Genomic DNA, 17,350 nt, shown 5'->3' with positions numbered 1-17,350 from the left:
TAATTCGTTATAACAAATTTTTAAATTCGTTATAACGAATTCAACAAATTTGTTATAACAATTAAATTCGTTATAATGAATTGAAAGAAATTGTTATTACGAATTAAATTTGTTATAACAAATTCTACAATTTGTTATATCGAATTCAAAAATTTTTTTTGATAGGTCCTAAATGGGCTTCCGTAAACAACCCTTCCAAATTACAAAAGGTGAATATTTCATCGTAATAGTGTGCACCTTCTCCAGTTACCAGAGTTGCAGCATACTCTCCTTCTGCAGTTCTGTTTACCTTAGCAACATCTGCTTCGCCCTTTCATTTCCATATCTTTGTACCTTCGTTCCCAGAGTGGTGCACCTTCTATTTTTACACCTTTCTTACATAACGAGGAAGTTCCAAATATCTTGTTTTATACTTTTATATAATAAATTATTATATGTTTCTTTTATGCAAAGACTTTTTGTTGACCGTCAAAAGGTACAGAGCCAACGTATTATTATAATGAAATGCTGTAGAGTATAGGAAAAGTAATTATTTATACCAGGTTTAATACAAATATTTAGGCACAGCATATTTCGTTACAATATTTATAAGATATTAATATATTTGGAATATAAGTAGATAGTGACATTTGCCTAACTCACATACTATCAGCTATTATACATTGGCAAATGCTGAATATTTTGATTCAGAACAAATGTAAGCATTAGAATAGTCATGTATTATGAAATGAGTTCAATCAATGTACAGAAAATTTTTTAGTCCCAGACTGGGGAAACAGTAGGGGACTTTTGATTTCCTCCTTGTCCATCAGTTCATCTCCTCCTCTTTTGTCCATCTGTTTGTTTGTCTGCCCCATTGTCTGTGAGTCAGTCTGTTCCACTTGGTTTCTGGACTTTTTTTTTAAATACATGCTTGGAAATAGTGAGCAGATTTTTGGTATGGTAGTCTACCTTGAGTCACAGATCAAGTTTGCATTTGGTTCAGCTTCACTGACTTTTGATGGAAATACAGCCTTTCTCATTTTTAAGGGGAACATGACACAGGCAAAAAGGGTATGGGGGGGGGGGGGGGGAGGGATATAGTATTACAATACTCTCATCAGAATGCTTTTCATCAAATGTTATGCTGATGTACATTTTGTCAGCAACACCTGAAAGTCCCAACTATCATTGATAATGTTCTAATTTCTATTTATAGCTGTGATTAAATATGTGAATGGTTTACCATTACCGTTACTTGTTTCAAACTTTTTCTATGTGTGGTAGTAATTTTTTGTACATGTAATTAAGTGATATTAGTTAATTTTTAAATAAAATTTAGGTGTTCTTCCATTGCCAATTATTATTAATCATATAAGTAGTAAGTAAAAATGTTGATTAATTAGTGTTTTGAAAAATGATATATATTTTTTTAATTTTAAGAATCTATTTGTTAAGGTGGTTTTAAATTTTCTTTCAGACCAAATACAGGGCTGTCTCAATTTGATGAGGAAAAGACGGATCTTTTTCACAGATACAGCCCAATATCTAGAGAAAAAGCAGGTGAGATGATTTTCTCTTAAGGACACATGCTGTAAACTAGGGGTGAAATGGTACACCTCCTTCACGGTTCGATACGTATTGCATAATTTTGTCTCGGTTCGGTTATTTTCGATACGATACATTTTGATAGAAGGAAACAAATTCAACGTTGTTTTATGCTTTCTTTTTCTAAATCTAGTCACCTATTTTACGAATTTTATTTGCAAATTGACTAGAAGAAATTGATTAAAATTATTTGACTGTCAAAAATTATCTTACAAGCTATCAGTCATCAAAAATTTACGTTTTCTATACTTATTTATACTGAGTAACGTGTTATACCTTATGCCAAACCCAACTGAATAACGATCCCGACCGAAAAATGAACCGAACCGAAAATTAGAGATTTTTCACCGTGTATCAAACCGAGAAAAAATACCGCGGTGCATCGATACCGCGGTGAACCGTTTCACTCCTACTGTAAACTGGATGCATGGATTGGTATATATTTTTTTACTTATACATACACATGTACATTCAGAAATTGTACACTTTCTATGATGTTCAAATTTCTTCCCTTTTTTTGCTCTAAGCTTTATAGATGTTTCCAATTTTTATCACTTTAAAGGACATTATTGAAAAAATTTGAATGAAAAAAAGGAAATTTTATGCAGCTACACATAATCATTTTACTCATGTAAACATATTTTTACAAATTTAGTTAATATTTTCATGGTTTTCGAAAAAAAAAAAATTGTACCATCTGTCCTTTATTGTGGGTCACCCAATGTGGCAGAGGGTAGAGCAGAATTATCCCTGGAGACCTGCAATCAATGTTTTTTTTTAGACCCAAAATCACAGCTGAAAAGAGGCAGCTTCCTGTAGCAAATGTGGTCATTTTCCTTCCCTAATTAAATTAACAATATTTTCCCATTTTTAAAAAAAAATATTTTAATGTAAAACTCTTCCCAAAATAGAATGATGAAAGAATGATGAAAGGCTACTTTTAATGTATGGATAAAAACACTGTGCAACTTAATGAGTATTGGGAATGGCGGTAACTTTGAGTACCCACCTTTGGAACACCGATAGCATTAAGTTGCAGAAGGTGCAGCTCGAAAACAAACATATAGATACAAATTTGTATAACAGTTACTGATATTAATTAGTCATCTTGAAAAATAATCTAAGGATTCTTCTAGAAGTTAAAGGACTTATTGCATGTTTCTCAGACAATTACTTGAAATTAAAAGCATATTACAGACTTTATGATCACAGTATATAAATTATGTTTTTTTTACTGGGATATACTGCGATAAATTATTAAACACTAACTGACTCAAATGAAAACCCCTGAATTAAAAAATTCAAGTTAATTAGATATCAATCACGTGACCGTGTGACGTCAAAGACGACGATGGCTGATCAGCTCTTCACATTAATCTTACTAAAATATACATGATACAAGCTGGATTTTTTGCATTATGGAAGACCAAATCACTGATTTTGTCGATATGAATTAGGATATCCGACCTTATATTTTTGAACTGTCAGCAAGAGAAAATCCGCAAAATCTGTCAACATTTTTAAAATAGCAGTGAAGATAGTGAGGGAGACCTGGAAAAGGCGAAGAAACTTGCCTCACAATACAATATGATTTTTCATCTTATCACACGTATTAACCAATTTTGTTCAGAAAATTAACATTATAGACTTTTCATTGTTCATTTTTAGCTCTACTGGTCAGAGACCAGAAGAGCTTATGCGATAGTAATGTGTCCGTCGTCTGTCCGTCTGTAAACAATTTTTCAAAATGCTACTCCTCCAGTTTTGGTCTGATTTCAGTAAAACTTGGCACACAAGTAGACTACACTAAGATACATAGTTCTGTTTATGGGTTTTTGATTTCAATGAACAGTGTTGCCATGGTTACAGAAATTTCTGTGAAAAACATTCAAAATGCTACTCCTCTTACAGTTTTGGTCTGATTTCAATATAACTTAGCACACAAGTAGACTACACTAAGATACAGTTTTTGATTTCAAGGAAACGGTGTTGCCATGGTTACTAAAAATAGAAATTTCTGTGAAAAACATTCAAAATGCTACTCCTGCAGTTTTTATCTGATTTCAATATAACTTGGTGCACAAGTAGACTATATTAAGATACATAATTCTATGTATCGGTTTTTGATTTCGATGTACTAAAAATAGAAATTTCTGTGAAATACTTTCAAAATGCTACTCCTCCTACAGTTTTTATCTGATTTCAATATAACTTGGCACACAAGTAGACTATACTAAGATGCGTAATTCTGTTTATCGGTTTTTGATTTCGATGAACGATGTTGCCATGGTTACTAAAAATAGAAATTTCTGTGAAATACTTTCAAAATGCTACTCCTCCTACAGTTTTTATCTGATTTCAATATTATTTGGCACACAAGTAGACTATAATAAGATACATAATTCTGTTTATCGGTTTTTGATTTCAATGAACGGTGTTGCCATGGTTACTAAAAATAGAAATTTCTGTGAAATACTTTCAAAATGCTACTCCTCTTATAGTTTTGGTCTGATTTCAGTATAACTTGACAAACAAGTAGACTACACTAAGATACATAATTCTTTATATTGATTTTCTGATTTCGATGAACATTGTTGCCATGGTTACTAAAAATAGAAATTTCCTTGAAATACCTTCAAAATGCTACCCCTACAGTTTTGGTCTGATTATAGTATTACTTAGCTCACAAGTAAACTACACTAAGATACATTATTCTCTGTACCAGTTTCGGATTTCGATGAACAGTGTTGCCATGGTTACTAAAAATAGAAATTTCCTTGAAATACCTTCAAAATGCTACTCCTCCTACAGTTTTGGTCTAATTTTAGTATAACTTAGCACACAATTAGACTTCACTAAGATACATAATTCTCTGTACCAGTTTTGGGTTTCAATGAACGGTGTTGCCATGGTTACTAAACTTGAAATTTTCTTGAAATACTTTCAAAAAGGCTACTCCTCCTACACTTTTTGTCTGATTTCAGTATAATGTGGCATACAAGTAGACTACAGAGATACATAATAGGTGTTATTGTTTTTTGATTTTGTTGAATGATGTTGCCATGGTTACTTAAATCAAAATTTCTGTGAAATTGTTTTAAAAGGCTACTCCTCCTACAGTTTTAGTCTGATATAATAATAAATCTTGCCACAAAAGAGACTAAACCAAGGATCATTATTCTGTTTATTGCTGTTGCAAAGTTTCAAGTCAAAGTGCTACTTTTATCTTCCTTTATAAATACAACCAGTAGAGCTACAGTCTCGTCAGAGACTTCTGGTTATTGTAATATTAATTTATGCAAGTATACCTTCGTATCTTTTGTAAAGACTGAAAAAATAATTTCCCCATCACAAAATTACAGTAATCAGAGCTGCAGATTCTAAGAGTTAAGAATTAAAAAAACAAAAATTTTACAAAAGCCTTTTACCTTAGAACTAGTTCATATTTCTATAGTTATTGAAATAAACGTGAGGAATAAAAATTTTCTGTGTTTTTCGTAAATAGACTGCATTTGTTGTTGAAACTCCGTTAACAGTGTGCAATTCCTCATCTCTCTATCATTGAATTGTTGCCTATGATGTCAGAGCAGTATTTTGTTGAAATCCGATTGAAATATGCATATCGCCGTATTTGAATTTCAACTCTCAATATCGCTTAAAATGTGCATATAATGACATTTATTGTATTCAGTATTTTAATAAACAAGGTGAAAGATAATATTTTTCATAAAATTACAATTTTTTAAGAGCATGCGATAAGTCCTTTAAGAAGCATACTTTTCCAATGGATTTCCATTTGCTTTTAAACTGTGCAACAGAATACATCAAAGACATCTTCAAAGAAAAAAAAAACTGATTTTAGTCCCGAATTTCAGTGGCAAAGAAATCAAAATACATTGTCTATGCCAGTGTGTTAAATTTGAATTGTATAACTAAATTCAGTTGTGTATTTAAAAAGAAAGTCAGAAAAGCATAAAGGTTTTCATAATTAAATTTAGTACATCCATGTTTTGGAGTTATCTTCCTTTATGTATAATATGTATTACATTAAATAAAAGTTGGAATGAAACCCTGCCCCAGTGTCTATCCGTTTTTTCTTTTCCTAAATATCATTTAATTTGAAATCTTACAATAACATTTCAGCTGATTTGATACTTTTTTTTCTGTTATAACAACTTAGTTGAAATACTCTTTGTGAGAATTAAGTGGGCTGATATATATTGAATTTGTATATTCACCTTTTAATACCTCACTCCGAAGGAGAAGGGGTATACTGTTTTATCCTTGTTTGTCTGTCTGTGTGTAGCTGTCTGTCTGTCCCTACCAAATTTTCATCACAGTTTTCTCAGCAACTACTCATTGCAGATGCTTGAAATTTAGCTCACGCTTTGTTTAGGCATGCCATGTGATGGGATTCATTTTTGTATGAATTTGATGTCAACTTCCTGTTTATTCCTGCATCTGTTCATACCAAGTCGCAACTGAACTTGTGTGTATTCACATGAAAGCGTATATTCACATCAGATTGGGGGTATAACTAGTGAGCATTGGCTCACAGACTTCTTGTTCTGTTGTTTTATAACACAAATCTTACATAAATCTACCATGGGCGGATACAGGATTTGTGATTAGGGGGGGCGTGGATAACTTCGTTTAGGCAGGGGGTCTGGGGGCCGCCTTAAGGCCCCCAGTAGGTCCAGGGCGAAGCCCTGAGGCCAGGGCGAAGCCCTGGTGGGGGCCCAGGGGGCGAAGCCCCCGGAAGCTCCTGGGTTTTCGTGTATTTTAAAAGTAAAACCAGGCACAAAAATAGTGGTATTGTTTAGTTATATACCACAGTATGGCATTATTAATATTAGTCATATCATACTTTGAAAATTTTAGGGGGGGCGTGCGCCCCCCACGCCCCCCCCCCCCCCCCCCCTTAAATCCGCCAGTGTCTACATGTCAACATGCATCATCTTGATATTGTATTATGTTGGGTTTGTTTAGAATTCTCATCCTCAGAAAAGAAATGGACCACATCAGTTTGGTAAGATATTGACAATTCATTCAAACTTAAAAAAATCTTTATACACTGTACAGTAAAGAGTTCTAATTCCATGGTATTTTTAAGCAATTAGAATGATCTGCCCTTAGAGTGTATATCTATAAAATGAAATAAATTGAAATCTAGAGTTTATCACTCATGCAATTTGTATTCAATTCAAGCATTCTGAACTGCCCATTTGGCCGTAATAAATTAATTGAACACTTTATTTCCATGAGCTTTTCTCATTTAACTAAGCAACAGTGATTTCTTTTCAGCAACACTTCATTGTCGGAGAACATTTTTTCTTGGAGTTAATAGCATGTATGTTGAAAATTAAGTAGATACACTCCATATTTACACTATATGATATAATTTCCCCAGAGTCCCCCCCCCCCCCAAAAATTTCATTGATGTATAGTGGGGTCTTTAATTTTTTTTCCTCTGGAAATTTATAGTCGCTCTTTCTGAAACTCCTGTGCAGATATATATTGGTATTTTCTAAATTGAATCTGATGGTGTGTCTAAGAGTCATAGCTACAATTAATAATTGACAGTTGCCCTGTCCATTTAAAAAAGGACTTTAAAAAAAATTATCAGAAATTTCATATTTTCTCCACAAATGTCATTATGTAGCTAGGAAATTACATATATTTTTTGGATCCTTTTCCATGCAGGGTCTTTTTTTGGTGTTTTCACAATTTGTAAATTCTTTAATTACATAAAATATGATAATCTGATGTAAGGGAACTTGCATTCTGTGATGATGAAATTGATTTTAAATGGTATGTTAATGTCACAGTTTTGTGAAATGTTGATTTTTCAATTACCAATATATTTTCATCCACTTTTTCATGTGTAAAACCATCAATATTAATTATCATACTTTTCAAATTAGTGATGCCCCTGCCTTTTTGAGAGAAAAAAGAAACTTTGTGTTGGATGTAAATGTAATTATGCCTATGTCACATATCCATGCTCTTTAGTAGATTCATTGGTCAGTTTTATTTTTATGTCCCGTCATCAAAAATTCTCGGGCATATAGTGTGTATCACCTCAATCTTCCATCCTCCCATCTGTGCATCTGTCGCACCATTCAAGATGTGTCAGAATTTTCTGACTGTGACCTTACATAGGACCATGACTTCACTATTCTATCATTTTGCAGTAACATAAAGTTATCTTATTTAAAAAAAAATTACTGTCAAGATATTTTCTTCAAACACTGATATAAAATGGTAAAAAATATTCAAGTGTGTCATAATTGTCAGGCCTTGACTTTCTGTGTCACCCTGACCTTCCAATGATCACTAACTTTACTGAGATTCTTTAAAATCCATGCAAAGACATATAGTGATAACAATTCAAAAGTGTCAGTATTAACTGTTAACTTCCCATGACCTTGACCTCACTATTCTATCATTTTACATTTTTCTCAGTTTCAAAAAAAAAGAAAGAAAAAAAGAAAAAAACAAAAACTGTTCAAATTATTTTCACTAAACTTCATAATATATTAAGACTTGCTAAGAGCAATAAAACAATGTCATGATTTCCTGACCTTGACCTTCCTATGTCCTTGAACTTCTCCTTTTCCTCGTTTTGATCTTAGTTCATCTTAATTAATTTCATAAAGAATAACTTACTAAAACTCCATTCACAGATAAATATTTGTAAGTTAAGAACATTTTTACCATACATACTTTAAGTGATCATGTATACATTTGCTTACATGTAATATGAGAAAATGAACTTGAATCAATGAGACATCATTTAGCTGTAAGGTGATAGATGGTATGAATCAACTCCACGTACTATGCTATAAAGAATGACAATATGAAAAAAAAATAAACATTATTCTTTCATAATATTTTACTATTACCTCAGATTAAAAAGACCAGATACATTTCTTTCATGTTGCAATACAAATGTACCTTGGGCGTGACATTCTTGTACTATGGACATATTTCTAGTGTACTTACATCTAGCATGGTTTCTGGTTGGAACAGAGTCAATGAATATATAGGTTAGACTATAACTTTATTATGTATTGATTTTAATATAGAGTCTTCAAGCAAGAAGTAGACTTCCAGTAAAAGTGATGGTTAAATAAGACACTTTAGAATGACAGTAATGCACACTTACTAGACAGTAATCTTGATTCTGTTCAAGTTTCCTCATCCTAGTATAAGGGGTCAGAAATCCTTGCCAGGCATTTGTTTTCCCTTTTTTGTTGTGTAGAACTTGCACCTTTTGAATCTGTGTAAAGCTCATTTGTTTGGAACACAAGAATTCTATCATAAAGCTTCATACAATATTGTACATTTCGTTGAGAACATTGAACAGGCCAGAGTTTTGTGATCATGGTTCATGTTTATCGTACGATCAGTTGGACCTTTCTTGAAGAATTGAGATTATTTTATTTACAAACATAAAGGATTACTCCATTCACATATAATTAGGGCTGCGTAATAATGTCGATATTCCGGTATATTGTGATTCATTAACAAAAAATATCATATTGCGATATGTTTTACTAGTATTGATATACCGGCAAATGCTTGGGTTTTAGATTTCTGAAGTAAAATATGAATTTTAGTATGTCAGAACGTTTTCAATCAAGCCAAACAGGTTGCTGTTTTATGGTTGCCTTTCATTGCAAAATTGTGGTGAAATAAACAAGAACATTTTTGTTACAGCATATTTATAATTGTTCTATACATTCTGCTTATAAATGGAGGTTTTAAAAAAATTTAAAAAAGAGCATTTTAAAGGTTATTGAAAATATTGCAATACATATCGCAATACAGTTAAAAATATCGCAGTATGTTGCAATACAACATTCCCAGCTGATACTCAGCCGTACATATAATATAAAGATACATCTGAGAAGATCAATGTATTCAAGTCGAAATTGTGTGACAGTGTCATTCCTTTTGATCTTGAGATCACACTTTCTAATTTTGCACGTAAATCTTGTAGCATATAGGAATGGATTCTACAAAAACATCCACAAAAATCTATCTTCAACTTGGCAATAGCATTTCAAAGATTATGTGTCTTTAACCTTCCCTCAGGTCTTGTATTATTGCCCTATTCTGAAAAAAAGATTTTTTTCATTGAATACCCATCTCCTTAAGCAAATTATGGGTTTCTGGTCCACTTTGCTCCCCACAAACCTTTGGCAGATTATGGCACTAAAATTGTGGCCTGCCATTATTTTGCTCCTTCCAAGCTAGACCCTTGGAACCAGTGAGGAGACAGCTTTCATGCCGCACGTCACTTATTAAAACAACAGACGAACAAATTAATACATATAAAAGATTTGCTGGAGACAAAAGGGTTACATAATCGATATCATGTAGTGCATATTAGAATACAAAAACATGAAAAGGGTGTGTCTACCCCAGATTTAAAAAAGAAAAAAATGGAAAGGGGGGGGGGGTACAGCCCCTAGGTGCCTTTGAAGGTGACCTGCTATCTGACCTTTGCCTCTGAGTTATCACTCTTCTACAACATTGACCTTAATATTCATGTCTTTTGGACACAAATCTTTTTTTTACACTTTAGGAATATATTAAATATTTTGAGGTCCTCTGTGTTTGATCAAAAGTAAGCCACATACTGTATACAGGTTTATTTTCGCCCCGTGTTATTTTTGCCCTTTCAGACTTGCAATCAATTTTGCCCCATTTTAAATTCGCTCAGTCACAGTTCTGTTTAAGAAATTATACTGTGTACTTTGAATTGTCCCGTTTTAAATTCGCCAACCTATGAGTAGGGCGAAAGGGGCAAAAATAAATTTAAATGGGGGCAAAAATTTTCCTGTATACAGTAATGTATTAAGTGATAGGACTTGGCATTATTGACTCATCAGCTACCTTCTTTGTAGCAGGATCAGATGCTTTCTAACCACCTTAGCTTGTAAACTTTGTCTAGAAACAGTTATTCATATGTTGTTCAAGAGATTTTATTACAAAATTACTAAGTGAAAGCCATTATAAGAGAATTACAGGTTAGTTTAAGATGCAATTGCTAACATTGAAATTGCGATTTGTTAGTAAGGTAGTTATTTAAACTTTAAAATGATAAAAGGTCATCAGTTAAAAGAAAATTTGATAGAGCAACATTGCAGTATGTGTTCAACAAGCACACAAAAAATTACAGAATTTCAAAAAGATTTTTTTTGTACAAAATATTTACAGTATTTTACATGAAAAACACTAACACAGTACATAGATTTTAAATAAACTTCAAAAGTAAAAATTGGTTAGATGCTATGAGTGCATAAAATATATTTCAAAAACTAATTTGCATGTACAAGTGTAACAGGAAATCACATACTAATATATGTATATATACAAGTGCTTATGTTGATGTGTAAATTAGCATTCAAAATTTGGAGGTAACATGTACTATTGGACTTGTTCAAATATTTTTTTTTTTGCATTTCTACAGTTGTGACATAGTGGTTATCTTGCATTTATTGAACAATTGTTGTTCTCATCTTTCAACAGCAGAAGGTCCACATTAGAGTTTTTCTCATTCATTACTGTAACACATAATATTAAAACAATTAAAAAAAAATTAATACAGCATTCAGCCTTTGTTTCTTTATCCAGCAATAATTCTTTCTTTTGTTTTTAATTAACCAAGAATGTACATCGAAGCACATTGATACAAAGATACAATTCATTTTGATCAGATGGCTTCATCATAAGCATTGATTGCAAGAATAAAGCTGCAGGCTGAAGTAAAAATTAATACTCTTCCCATACCAAAAAAAAAAAAAACAAAAAAAAAAAAACCCAAGGTCTCTTATCAGAAGAAATATTCAGATCACATATACATTAAATATATAGGTACTGTGTATAAATTAATTAATAAACTTGGAAAAAATTAAGATTGATATTATTTAAATGTACAAAGTAATCCAAGTGATCTTAATAACATGTAGATTACTTAAAAAAAATTTTTTTTTGATCATATCAGAATTGAGTTAATATTAAGGTCCATTTATTTTTCTTTGAATTACAAAAGAGTCCAAAGTAGAACAGTGTGTGCTTTCAAGAAAAAAAAATGTATTAATTAATTGAGTACTCACTGAGCAATGAAGATTGTATTGATTGGGAAATTAATGAATATTCTTTTGATGTAGCTTGTTGGAATGTGAAGTTATAATTTGGCAGAAAGAATTGACATATGTCATGGGATATTATAGTGAAATTAGAAGCATGAAGTAAAAGATCATTATAACTAACGACAACAAAATGCAGTCTATTCTTTTACTCGGTGTGAATATTCATTTGGCATATGGATTTAAAAAGAATGCTGTTAGTGTTTCTCGATAAATGTTTATGCACCCACACAGCATTCAGAAATGCAATGAATTTGGTTTTTCTTTTTTGATCTGAATAATTTATCTTGTTCAATTTTTATTTGTATTATTTATTCTATTTATTTGTTAATTTGTTTATTTATTTTTTGCTTGTAAAATATTCTTAGATGCAAATATAGTCATTTTTTTTTAAGTGAAATGATTTAAATTCAATATTGTTATATTAAAAAAAACACATTGTAAAGATAGAATTGGTGTATTTCATGTATTTAAATTTAATATTTATGTGTTAATTACTTCTCAGAGTTTAGTAATCAATACAGTACAGGCTTGAGAAGATGACGCTAAGATACAATTTGAACTGGGATAGAATATGCCATAGAACACATACAGTACTATACAATCATGCATAAAATTTGAATGACTTTCAACATATAAGTTGTGCTTTCTTTTTATATTTATATCCATCCAGTTTAATTGCATGTAATACTGCCAATTAATGAGCTGAACAAATTGTGTATCTATAAAGATAAGAGACAAGAAGTGTCACCATGATAAGGAAAAAGTGTTGAATTTGCAAAAAATCTGTGAAACAACAGTCAAATCTATATAGAGTAAAATTGTTCAGACTAGATACCTAGTACTTAATGACTTGCTTTGGACAAAATGTGAAATACTAGATAATGTAATGATTATCATTTGTAAACTGATTGCACACAACGTTGCATTGCACAAGGTCTAAGTCAAATTACATGTTACATGTATGTGCTGTAGAAAAACAAAATTATTTTGGCTACGATAGGGAAAAAAAATTGATCTAAATCATTACTATTGCCCATTGTCCTGTTGTCACCCCTGTTGCTAAGATTCCGAGCTCTATTGGCCTTGGAAGATTTATCAGGAGGTAAAATCCCTCATCAATGTTTCCACCTGGTTGAAGCCCGCCATGATTTCATCATGTGATCAGTCTTTTATCTGAACGTTATTGATTCTACCTCCGGAGGGTAATCAAGGAAAAAAAATAAATTAACACTTTTTTCCCTGGCCATGTATGCTGCATAGAAATGAGTGTCCCTCTCTTCGACAGAGAGAGAAAAACATGGTTCTGTCAACCCTGGGGTCTACTGATGCCAATTCCAAATCCATGAAAATATGTGGTTCCAATCTCAAAAGTACCTCAAACTCTTTTCATAATAATTGGCAAGGTTTTCTTTATGCAAGAATTTTTGGTTAAATTCAAAAGTTTGATGATCTTGGTAGTTAAAAGACTTGAATCATAAATTTAGTTGAAGGAGAGAAAAAGTCTTTTCCAAAATTTATTTTTGATTGGTTATTTTTAGAATCTGCATGGAAGGAACAGTATGATGACTCCAAGGACCACTGCATGCATGGTAGAGGGTGTAAACATGGCCGCTCCTGCAGAGGTACATGAAGGGGAGGACTGGGGAAGATTACACACTACACAGGACTGGTTGTTGTAGTGGCATTGTTTCCTCACAAATTCTGCACATTTTTCATCTGTTGAAAAAAAATCACTTTATTAATATACATGTATATTTTATAACACATTTGATAATTGAATTAATAAAAATCTGCAGTGATGATTCTGTTCCGATATTTAGTGGAATTCCGCTAATTTGAATCCAAGAATCCAATATTAACGAGTGTTTTCCAATATTTCAGTATACTTTCTATTTTTGCAGCGACCCATTTCCATTTTAGTCCAGGTAAAAAATTCAAATTGTTTTGTCCATGTTTCATCTAGTCTGCATCATCCAGACATTTGCTTTTATCTCCAAGTAAGGTAAACACAAACGTAGGGATGATTCAGACTTCCTTTCAATGGTGCGGTGGTTCATTCAGCCAGGTCAGGATGTAAAAGTTGTTGAACAAACTGTCACACTTCGATTTTAGTCACTCATTTAAACTTACTTTGGGATTGCTTAAGCCCATATTTCATCAGCCCCTCAACCCCCAAACTATTTTAGATATTTTGGCCAATTCACAGAATCATCACTGAATCTGGTATGGATAATACCTGTACTCATTTTAACATCTATTCTTATAAATTAATAAATTTTGCAAATAAACTCCGAAACGGGTGCACTAGAGTTCTTACTTACTCCTCTAACAATACACTTGATACAAGCTGATGTCCGTAAACTATGTTTAGATTTCACTCGCATAGTAAGTATCGTACATTAAATTAAAAGTCTACTTTCATTTTCTATAAACAGCCATGAAATAGCTAAAACGTGAGTACGGTGGCATTTCCGGTTGGCGGATCTAAGTTACTGGCAATTTTTAATGAAACTGACAACAAGCAATCGTTTATTTATTACATAAAACGTCATCACTGAATTATTCAATTAAAACTCGATTTAAATGATATAAAAGAAATAAGTTTTGATAACCGATTAAAAAGGGAAATGTGCAAAATATTTTCGTCATTCACCAATCTTTATATTGACGGAAGCTTCTAGAACATCATATAGCATCGAGCCCGATGTTAAGAAAAAAAGGAGGCGATTATAGCTACATGACCATAAGAAAAGCTTTCGTGTAAATGGTCATAATTGAAATAATGGTAAATCACTGATAACACTATAAGTTGTGAATATAATTATATATCGAAAGACTATTACATTTACATGTATGTAGTAGGTTTTCCCAATAAATTTATCGGTAAAATTTATATATATTCCTACTGAGCGCATCGTGACAACGAACCCGAAGTACAATTTGTACTTCGTAATAAACTTGCTTACATGAAAAGAGAAAATTAATGAATAAGGTATTGTTCAGATACAATTAAAGATGTAAAATTTTGCGCTTTAATCAATGCACAGTTAATTTCTAAATACAATCTTTTATAGCTGCAATAATGTAGCCCTCTCCTTTTTTGAAGGGGGGGGGGGGAGGAGGGGCAGAGAGAGAGAGGCCAGAAAATATCAGATCAAATAAAAAAAAAAATCGGAGAGGGCTACATTATTGCAGATTAGTCTTTTGTATCAAATACTCAGCCTATTCATAGGGCGATAAAAGCTAATTTTTACTCAGGTACTTGGGTCTTGGTTTATAAATATGTTTGTACCTTATTGGTATGTAAAAATGTACTTTACTTTTTTACCTGTCAATAAGGTACATACATATTTATAAACCAAGTACCTGTGAATTTTTACCCCCCCCCCCCCCCCCCATCAATTTATTAGTAAAATGTTCATATTCGTTGCTTTTATCCTTGACGGAAATGAAATTAAAAAAGCATCTGAAGTACAATAACCATAACACAGTATAACAGGTTTCACAATAAACGTCAATTAATGAAATTACTATTTTTCAAGTTTAAAAAAAAAATAAAATAAATAAATAAATAAAAAACAAAAAAGGGGGGGTGTTTGGGGGGGGGGGGGGGATTGGATAGGTAAATCTACTTCATGCAGGATTTTGAACAAAGTATTTGTTCCTGCATGCTGAACAAAGTATTTGTTCCTGCTATAAGCCGGTAGGCTGTCAATAGAGAACTAAAATATATTTTCTGTCGGTAGTGGTATAAATTCAATTCCCCGCGCTTGCGTGGGATTTCATCTAGTCTTTCAAAATTAACCCCAGATATAGATGATGGGCAATTTACAAGAGTGTCATGAAATATGTCTATCTGTGAGTTTATGCACATGTATAATACTGATAAAAATAATATTTTATAAGCGAGGCCTAAGAAATAATATGTTAGTTTAGTATTACATTCTTATCAAATAAGGTTGGTAGGTAGAATTGTTTTTATTAAATGCATAACTTTGAAAACAGTTTTCAAAAGCAGTTTGAAGCCATAATTTTCTAGCTATAAAATTTTTTTTTAAACTATGTCCAAAAGCTCAAAACAGCTATTATAAAGAGACTTTACAACCATAAACTTTGTTTGAATAAAAAACATTAGTGCAATTTCCGAATAAGACTGTTATTTGTCTTGATAGTGGGCAGCAGGTGCTACACGATTCATTTACTCTGTGGAAATATCTTGAGTCATATGTCCACCTTGGAGAGCACTTTGAGTAGCAATGCTCATAAATTAGGATTAAGGTATGGTGTAAACTGACTATTCTTGCAAATTTAGAGTTTTATGGAAAATTCACACTCAATTTTATTGTTGTGATTCAAATGCTTGCTTGGCGTATAATCAACAAATATTAGTTCAGAAAACATATTTCACTTGCACAATACTAATTTAGTTACATGGAGTATGAAATATTAAGCGTAATTTTTTCTTTCACAGTAAGTCTGAATCCAATATCAGGGTTGTGAGGGTGAAACTGAACAATGGGGAACGAGTCGTAGGCATTCGATATCCAGCAGTGTTGATACCTCATGTTGAAAAGATCATGAAGGAAAAGACAGAGGCAGAACAGCTTGTGCTACAGGCAGTAAGTTCTACTACTTTTTTAGGCTAAACTTTGAAAATTTCTTGTGTAATCATTAGGGGTGAAACGATACACCTCCTTCACGGTTTGATACGTATTGTATGATTTTGTCTCGATACGATACATTTGATAGAAGGAAACAAATTCAACCTTGTTTTGTGCTTTCTTTTACTGAATCTAGTCACTTAATTCACGAATTTTTATTTGCAAATTGACTAGAAGAAATTGATTAGAATTCTTTGACTGTCAAAAATTATTTTACAAACTATCAGTCATAAAAAATTTACATTTTCTATACTTATTTATACTAAGTAACGTGTTTTACCTTATGCCAAACCCGACCGAATAACGATCCTGACTGAAAAATGAACCGATCCAAAAATTAGAGATTTTGCACCGTGTATCAAACCGAGAAAAAATATCGCAGTGAATTTCACTCCTAGTAATCATCACTTCATGTGCTGTATATTTTTATAAATTGGATATTAAATGGTAATGGTTTTAATTTTCCATCCATTGAAGCTTTTTCATCAAACCTGACACTTATCTAAAATGTTCAGACCTTGTCAGTTGATGTTACGGTGTGTCATGACACAAAAGTAGGTCACACTGACCTCACTAAAGAATTTTAGGGCTATGCATTCTTGTATCATGTCTGGATTAAATCTTTTTTACTGTGAGGGTTCAAGGTCACGTGAAGGTTCAAGTGTATTACATCCCAAAATTAGGTCATGATGATCTCCAAATTGAGGTAGCTAGTTATTTATGTAAGGACACATAAGAAGTTGTTTTAATTCTTAATAAACATGATCATGATAAACTGTATATATGTGTTTGGATGACAGTTAACAGGGTTACATTTATATGATACAGTTTCTAACGAATATGTTATATATACCTTTATAGTCCCATTTATTATAATGACACAAAGTTTTATTTCCCCGGGCTTACACTTAGGCTGGGACAATATATCAAGATATCGAT

At 32.2% G+C, this 17,350-nt stretch overlaps 1 protein-coding gene across 1 annotated transcript in view; it reads left to right on the top strand.

The window, feature by feature from the left end:
* Window positions 1-17,350, top strand: part of LOC133202672 (uncharacterized) — a 54,413-nt gene that overhangs the window by 33,962 nt on the left and 3,101 nt on the right. The window contains exons 27-30 of the mRNA XM_061338529.1: window positions 1,460-1,542; window positions 13,289-13,372; window positions 15,923-16,028; window positions 16,222-16,369. Of these exons, the coding sequence (XP_061194513.1) occupies window positions 1,460-1,542; window positions 13,289-13,372; window positions 15,923-16,028; window positions 16,222-16,369 (421 nt within the window). The remainder of the gene's footprint in view (window positions 1-1,459; window positions 1,543-13,288; window positions 13,373-15,922; window positions 16,029-16,221; window positions 16,370-17,350) is intronic.

Source organism: Saccostrea echinata, unplaced genomic scaffold, assembly GCF_033153115.1.
Source record: "Saccostrea echinata isolate AGI-Se365-2 ecotype Australia unplaced genomic scaffold, CSIRO_AGI_Sech_v1 ptg000047l, whole genome shotgun sequence".
Lineage (NCBI taxonomy): Eukaryota > Metazoa > Mollusca > Bivalvia > Ostreida > Ostreidae > Saccostrea > Saccostrea echinata.
The sequence above is the reverse complement of the archived record's forward strand: the minus strand, read 5'-3'. Positions and strand labels throughout refer to the sequence as shown.